Source organism: Podarcis pityusensis (genome assembly GCF_964106645.2).
Source record: "Podarcis pityusensis genome assembly, chromosome: 7".
Lineage (NCBI taxonomy): Eukaryota > Metazoa > Chordata > Lepidosauria > Squamata > Lacertidae > Podarcis > Podarcis pityusensis.
The window spans coordinates 51162310-51170806 of NC_138031.1; the positions used below are offsets into that span (position 1 = coordinate 51162310).

The 8497-nt window shown below is 40.3% G+C and overlaps 1 protein-coding gene across 2 annotated transcripts; it reads left to right on the plus strand.

The window, feature by feature from the left end:
* The first annotated feature begins 244 nt into the window (after positions 1 to 244).
* On the plus strand, positions 245 to 7506 carry MC5R (melanocortin 5 receptor). Of its 2 annotated transcripts, XR_013988771.1 has the most exons (3): positions 245 to 440; positions 1251 to 3787; positions 4123 to 7506. XR_013988771.1 is itself a non-coding variant. In XM_081014282.1 (2 exons), the coding sequence occupies exon 2, from the start codon at positions 1337 to 1339 to the stop codon at positions 2312 to 2314; it is 978 nt and encodes a 325-aa protein (XP_080870408.1). In that variant the 5' UTR covers positions 245 to 440; positions 1251 to 1336; the 3' UTR covers positions 2315 to 7506. The 2 variants fall into 2 exon arrangements, 1 of the variants encoding a protein (XP_080870408.1); XM_081014282.1 differs by having other exon boundaries at positions 1251 to 7506.
* Positions 7507 to 8497: the final 991 nt, after the last annotated feature.

Consider the following 8497-nt stretch of genomic DNA (forward strand, 5'->3'; position numbering starts at 1 on the left):
GGAGGCAAAATATTAAAAATAGCATGGGAATTATATCATACAAATAATGTGTAAAGCAGGAAAAAATTGCAGTTTATAAAGATGGGGTGCATCACAAATATCAGCCACTAGGTGATGCTAAAAATTCAAGTCTTTGCATCTTATTGAAGTCTATGAGAAATTGGGTGGTAAGAAGGCGGGGGTGGGGGTGGGCAGAGGAGGAGCTGGAAGCCGAACATTGAAGTCATTAACTCTGAGACTATAAAAAGACAGCTCCACAGTAAGTAATTTATAACAGCCTTGTCTCTTTGGATGTGAATAGTGCTTTTCTACTGTTATGGCACTGGTTCCTGTCAAAAGTGCACAAACACTTGATGCTGAATGGACAGGTGATCAGAAACTTCTGACAGCCGGAAGAACATATGCAGGACCTGAAGAGAAATAGGAAGGAACAGCACTGGGTAAATAGCTACATTTTTTCTTTAATTGTAAATGGAAGCTATTAGGATCCTTCGAAAAATGTGTTGTATTCATGAAGGATTTTGACTGCTTGCAACATCTTTCATAATGCAAACATTCAGAAACATCTCATTATTCAGATGGAACAGAAAAACCATACTGCACTTTAACCTTGAAGTAATAGTGATCAACTTAAAAAAATAGCAGCACCAAACCTGCTGTTATAGCAAACCCTTGAATATCAGTATATCTTTGGGGATGTGAGATTTTGCTGCAAGACGGCTGGCTAATGCTACAGTCATTTGCTGTTTGTGTCACAGTACTTGCAAACTTGAGAAGTACAAAGATGAAGGAGAAGCTTTGAAAGCTTAGCTTGTAATTCTTGCAGGAATTCAAACTTTTATGTAAATCTGATTGGCTGAGCTAATGAAATCTGGTCTTATAGCTGTTCTGTTCAGTGGGGTTCTCAAGACTTGTTCAGACTGAACATACTAATTTTCTGTGGAGGTTTGCTCAGTGTATTTATCTTCTCTGGGATATATAGAAATGTGTCAATCGTGAGAAAAATAGGTGGTATAGGAAGAGAGATTTTGTATGGGTATAAGATACGGGGTGGGGGAGTTCATCACCCTATCTCCTTCCTGTTCCTATGTTTTAAATTGCTCCTGTGTTCCTTGTTTTATTTGACTTTGGAAGCAACCCACATTGCAACTCTTGGGTCTGCCATTTACATATCTAGTTTCCCCTTTGCATTTCATTCCTTTTGTCAGCATCAGCTCTGCTTTATGTCATGCTTTGTGATCGTTTGGCAGGATCTTCCACCTTTCCGAAGAATGCATCTGCAGGACTGTTTTACAATAAGTCTCCCAGACTGAAAACAGTACCTTCTTCAGCCAAGATGAACTCATCTAATCAACCCAGCATTCCAGACCTTAACTTGAGTGCTCTTGGGAGCAACCTGACTGTGCCCACCGTCAAGACCAAGGCATCAACATGTGAGCAAGTGGGCATAGCAACGGAGGTGTTTCTCATACTTGGCATTGTAAGCCTTCTTGAAAACATCCTTGTTATCTGTGCCATAGTTAAGAACAAGAACTTGCACTCTCCTATGTATTTCTTTGTGTGCAGCTTAGCTGTTGCTGACATGCTGGTCAGCGTGTCAAATGCCTGGGAGACCATAACCATATATTTATTAAACAATAGGCATCTAATTATTGAAGATGTTTTTGTACGTCACATAGACAATGTTTTTGATTCGCTGATATGTATATCTGTTGTGGCTTCCATGTGCAGTTTGCTAGCTATTGCAGTAGACAGGTATATCACTATCTTTTATGCCCTCCGTTATCACAACATAATGACGGTGAAAAGATCAGGGCTCATAATTGCATGCATTTGGACCTTTTGTACTGGCTGTGGGATCATCTTCATCCTTTATTATGAATCGAAGTACGTCGTCATGTGTCTCATCACAATGTTCTTCACTATGTTGTTCCTCATGGTCTCGCTGTACATACACATGTTCCTTTTGGCTCGTACTCATGTCAAGAGGATAGCAGCCTTGCCAGGATATAATTCCGTTCACCAGAGGACCAGCATGAAAGGTGCCATCACCCTGACTATGCTGCTGGGCATCTTCATCGTCTGCTGGGCTCCATTTTTCCTCCATCTCATCCTGATGATATCCTGCCCTCAGAATCTCTACTGCATTTGCTTCATGTCACACTTCAACATGTACCTCATCCTCATCATGTGCAATTCAGTTATTGATCCCTTGATCTACGCCTTCCGAAGCCAGGAAATGCGAAAGACTTTCAAGGAGATCATCTGCTGCTACAGCATAAGAATGGTCTGCGGACTGCCCAGCAAGTATTAGGGGAAATGTGAATTTGGGTTAAAAGAACAAAACTTCTTAAGAGGCTCTCTAGATGTTGTTGGATTTGAACCTCCCAGCTGAATGGTTAATGGGCTGATGGAAACTGTCGTCCAACAACATTTGGATGGTCACATGTTCCCCATCCCTCTTCTAAACATTTTATTGTTCCATATGGAATGCTATGTCCGGCTTGTGATAGTGATCATTTCAGTGCGGGAACCTGAAATTTCTCTCACTGAAATTACTCATTTTGGACAGTTTTCCATGGGCTCCCATAAACATGAGTGGCATCTGTTTACTATATGAAAGCACTTAGGGTGGAAGAGATAACCCAGCACTGATACTGACACACACACACACACACACACACACACACACACACACTGACTAAATAACTGTGCAAGTGGAACTACTTCTACCCCATTCTCCTTACCCCTAAATTTTTTCGGAGGGTTCCCCCAACATCCTGGAGCAGATTTGAGGGTGGCACAGGGCACACGGGGTGGAAGGGAGAGAGAGGGAGGGATAGTCCTGTTGTGCAAGTGGAAGTCATTTCACTCACACAATTATTTAGTTAAATATTGACATCTACCTATCTATCTATGGCATGTGTGTGTGTATACACACCAGTGTGCAAAGGAGCAGAATCTATATTTTTTATTTTCCTAACTAGTGACTGTAAATATATTTGTTTCATTCCCTTTGCACTGCATGAAACCCTGGTGAGTTTTAAACCAAACAATGCATTTGTTGGCATTCTTTAGTTCTGATAGGATCTGTCAGGTACAGAGTGAAGAGTTTCCTTCACAGGCTCTGATTAATACTAGGTGACAAATACAATTTGCAAATGCCAGGCTCCACGTGCCTCAGCCTCTATGAGGATGGCCAAGAGATATCAAGACAGACCCACACAGCTCTTCATGATTTTAAAAACAAGAACAGCAGAACAGATGAATGTAACCAAAATATTTTCTTGCGTGGAATGCAAACTCTGAAGACATCCATTTTGTTGTGTCTGTTACTTGTCGATAGAAACATGGCTAAAAAGCCTGCTGTAGAACTGTGATAGAAATAACTAGTCAGAGTAGACCACTGGTGGGTGAAGGAGAATGGATGGTCCAACTCTGTGGCCCAGTCATTTTGGTTTACACAGCCAGCACTGCTGTTGTGTGGCACAGGGAAGCAGGATGGGATAGAAGAAAGTCCAGGAGCAGCTCCGCAAATGGCATCTCAGTGCTGATCATTGGCTTGCAAATAGCATCGGCTGTGCCGCTTGTGTTGCTGTATCATTAAAAAAGAAAAGTGGGTGGAGCAAGACCTCTGTCTCCAACTTGTCAAGCATAGGAAGCAGCTCTAGCTTGTGCAATGCAAATGTATTTTGGTATTATGACAGCTAAATTTCATTTACAGATCAGCTGCTCATCAGGTGCCCACTGACCTGTGCATAGCCCACTTGTTTTGATGAGATAACCTGTGCCCATGTTTACAAATGCACTTGAAGATACGCAAGGACACTTTTCAGTGAGGAAAAATGGTGGACTTTATGAGCCTTTCATATTAAAGATGCGTTAGAAACAGGGATGGTTAGAAACATTGTGGAATTGTAGAGTTGGAAGGGAGCATGAGGATCATCTAGCCCAACCCCTTGCAATGCAGGAATATTTCATCCAACATGGGGCTCAAACCCACAACCTTAGATTAAGAGTCTCATGCTCTACCAACTGAGCTATCCCATTTGAAAGCCCAAATCAGAAAGAAGACCTGCAAACATGGGGCTCATCATAGGCAAGTCTCTGGTTGCAAAAGAGCTCCAATTTTCTTTTTTGGGAGGATGACAAAGGTCCTATGATGTAGAGACCTTGACCCTATTTGCACGAGCCTATTATTTCCTATTGAGAGTATCAACAATCAGTGTCATTAAAAACTCCTACCATGCTCAGAGTAAATGGGGCATGAATTAAGCACCTTTAAATTTCCGCTGATTTCAGTGGGAGAGTTAAGCATATGCTGAAATCTCTTTTGAATTAAATAGGATTTAATGTTGCCTAGATTAATGTCCTAGGGTTTTTTTTTTAGCACTGCAGGAACTGAATTCCAGAATCTATAAAACACATCCATTTCTTCACCCTGAGTGTGTATTTCAATGTCAAATCAAGAGGATTATTACCTTTGTGATTGTTCCAAGGTCAATACTGAGAAGCATTAAAGCACATTCTCATCTACACAGCAACTACGCAGTCAACATTGGGAAGTCATTTTAGAAAAATGCGGGGGAACAGACATACCTGTAGGCTCCATCATTCTCAAGGAACAATTCCTTTTGGAAATTATGCTTTCGGGGAATTGCAGTGTTTAGGAAGGTGAGAGGTGGGTTGATTTCAAGGCATTAGTCTTCCAGAAAATATAGTGGATCTGCAAGATACCTTTTTATTTTATTTTTTATGTGTGCATTCATACATAAAATGCAGTAACATGCAATTAATAGTTTTCTAACATATACTTGAAATCCTCTTGAGCTTTCAGTACAAAGTATAAATCTCAAAGTTTCAGCAGTGAACTTGTTTTAGGGCAAAGTTTTTTCAGGGCCAAATTTAGTCTTCAGACTGCTTGTAGGTCTTGGAACCAGGAAGCAGTATAGTGTGGTGCTTGATGTATTGGAAAGAGATAATTCTTTTGGTAGGGCTTTTAACTTTGGTTAAAAACTAAGTGATGGAAACTGTGGAAGAAACATGTGCATTATTGAATTGTGCATAAGCAGATTTGCCTTTCTGTTGAATAATATTTTCATGTTTTCCTAAATATCTGACTATGCCTTCCATCACTGTGACATTGGGAAAATGATAACATTTTCTTATTTTCATCCCTGCAACATCTATATGAATCAGGGTGTTATCTCATTCTGCTGATGGGACACTGAGGCTAGGGGATTGCGACAGCATAATGTGACAATAACATACTTACTGAACCCATGACAGCATAATGAGGTAATAACTGAAGTAGAATTTGAACTTATGTGGATTTCCTTATGCTCAGGTTCAACTACGCTAGAATTGTGTAGTGAATTTGAATTTAGATGAATGGCTTTCCATGATTTTTTTTTAAAGACTGGACTTAGTTAATTCTTACCATACAGTCGTAAGGGTGGCTAAGGGGTCAAAAGTCAGTTAAACCACGTCCTCCTTTGTCCCTTTCCCAAATCTTTCTTTTTTCTACATTTCCCTCCCATGTTTCCAATGGAAGGGAAATAAAAGGGTGATATTTACATTATCTCCTGAGCTGGTATAAAATTCTTCTAGGTTGGGGGAGTGGGATGGATCCAGATTCTTTAACTACAAATCTTTCCACAGTCTTCCCCAGCACATCCCCAACTCTTATATCATCTGCTTTTTGACCTTAGTGATTTTGGAGTTCCACAGAAGTTGCCACAGCTGTGGAGGGGTGATGGGGTTGGACAGAATCTAATACTAGATCTTCCTCTCTCTTTCTTCAGCCCTGGTCATAGGATTGTAGCCTAAAACCTACACGAATGCATTGTGGTAGAGCCCAACACTGATGGTATTAGCAGTCTGAACTGCTGTGCCATGGTGAATTTTGTTTGTAGCATTAAGAATGGAGAGTTCATATTATTTATTGTTATATTGTAAAAAGCACAAGATGCATCCTATTTGTTCCATAAGGAAATCACAGTCTTCAGTGGGCATTCCATTTAAACATGATATAGATAATATTAAAAATTGAAAATTTCAGCTGGATAGTTTAAAAGATTTTGTTGAAATGTACATAATCTCATTTTCTCTGGAATTTTACTTGAAATAAAAATACACGTCTCTGATGTAGTTTTGAAATGGGTTGAAATGGAATTATAGAACTTTCCTGTGCTTGCCTGTGAATGATAGCACATCTCTGTCATTTTTAACAGTACAGTGGTACCTCTGGTTGAGAACGGGATCCATTCCGGAGGCCTGTTTACAACGTGAAATGCCCGCAACCTGAAGCAGGTGTATCTGCGCAGGTGTGCGGTGTGATTTGGTGCTTGCGCGCATGCGCAAAGCGTGATTTAGCGCTTCTGCGCATGCGTGAGCAGCAAAACACAGAAGTAACCCTTTCCGGTACTTCCGGGTTGCCATGGGACGCAACCTGAAAAAATGTAACATGAAGCAAACGTAAAATGAGGTATGACCGTATCAGTAAGACTGCAACTGGCCTATTTTATTAGGCTTGTCATCTAGAGTAAAATCACACATTTTAATTTCTCAGTTTAAATGCATGTATTAACTGCATTTTAAAAGTCAATTTTATTCTTGATTGCAAAAGAAATAGGATTGTCTCCAAATTTGTGTGAGTAGAAGGCAGTTCATGCAGAAGGCTTTCCCTTCTGCCCTTCTCCCATGCAGACCCAAAAAGTCACTCACTGAGGCAGGGAGCATCTACCAAACAGTGCAGGATATTGTCAGGGACTGGCTGGATGACAAGGAGTGGTGCAAGGCACCTGATGGCGAACCCCTAGGAAAGCCTCAGAGGAGGAAGGTTCAGAGCATGAGGAATGGTAGTGGGACACTGAGGACAGGTCAGAAGATGAAGGAGGGAGGAGAATGGTGGGCCACTGAAGAAGCAACAGGCTTGGGCGAGAGGGAAGAGCCAAGGGCAGAAAGCTGTTCAGACTCAAAACATGAAGCAAGAGTCCTGTCCCACTGTGTTTATGGCTATGTGAGCAATCTCCAGAAGAGGAGGGGTCTTGGGGGCAAGTGTGAAGCAGGAACCATCAGTCCTGGAAACTGTGCTATGGAAGCTGGTCTTGCCTTGAGACTTCTTTGTGTTGTCTGCTGTTTTCTTGAATAAAGAATTAAACTTCCTGCTCGTCTCTATGTTTGAGTGCTGACCTATGTCTGAGCCAGCCCTGACTGATATGTTGTGTCATACAGGGCTGAAGTGGGAGGGTATCCTAAATTGCCCAAAATCAGGCAGAGAAGTCTCATCCTCAGTGTCTCTTTTCCCGATGTCATTCTGGAAGGTTAAATGTACACTGATGGTGTGGAATAAATGCTAAAAATAAAGAAGGGAAGCCATTGTATGCACAGATATCCATGTATGGATGCAGGACAATGTACTTCGGACCATGTTCATTGTGATTTGAGAAGCACAAGTCACTTAACATTAGAAAACATATTGTGAATAAAATGATTGAACAAGTCCCTGTACGGACAGTGCACAGAATATTTATTTCATAAACTTTATACACCACGAGATTATGAAAACCCACAAAGTGGTATACAAAAAGATAAAACAAAAGAATCAAGAAAAATTAACAACCATATGCATATTCCTGTACATATTTGTCTAGACTGTATTTACTAGTTATGTGGATATTCCTGTAATGGAAAATTAATGTTCATAAAGCAGAAGAGTGAAAATGCACAAACCGTACCTCTGCATTATTTGTAGTATATAACTTGTAGTTTTAGATTGTATGCACACACATTCTATTTATATGAGCACAAAATCCAATTCAGGGTTCTGCACCCTAAAGCCCACTGAATTCAGTAGGTATAAACTAACAACTGTGTGACTCGTTATCTGTGTCCATGTGTGCGTTATATGCTCAAACTCCATGGTGTGCAAATATAATTGGAAATTATATTCCTATTTAATGAGGAGGAATATGAAAGGACTGAGCTACAGGTGCCAGGAATAACTTCTCACCTGAAGTGAGGGTTGAAAGTGCCATGTGTGAGCTAATGAGCAAACACATGGCAGGTGCCATTCTCTCTCTCTCTTTTTTAAAAATATTTTTTACTGGAATTTTATTTACAACATAACATAACCCCCCCACCCTCCAATACACAATCCACCCTCATTAAACGTGAACATAACATACAGTGAGCATAACATACAACAATGCAAACAATGAAATAAAAGACTTCCTTTATCCCGTATCTGGCCTCCTTATTTACTTCTTATAAACTGTTTTCTTTATGAATAATTATTAAGATTTTTCCAATTATAACTTTAATATCCACAAAGTCTCCTGCAGACATTAATCGAAACAAGTCCAGGTATGTATTTTAGGGCACTGTTTTGTGAAGTATTCTCTGCATTTTCCCCATGCTTTTTGAAACTCTTGTCTAGTGTGATCTCTAACTGCCTCTGTTAATCTAGCCAGTTCAGTTTAATCTAACAGTTTGT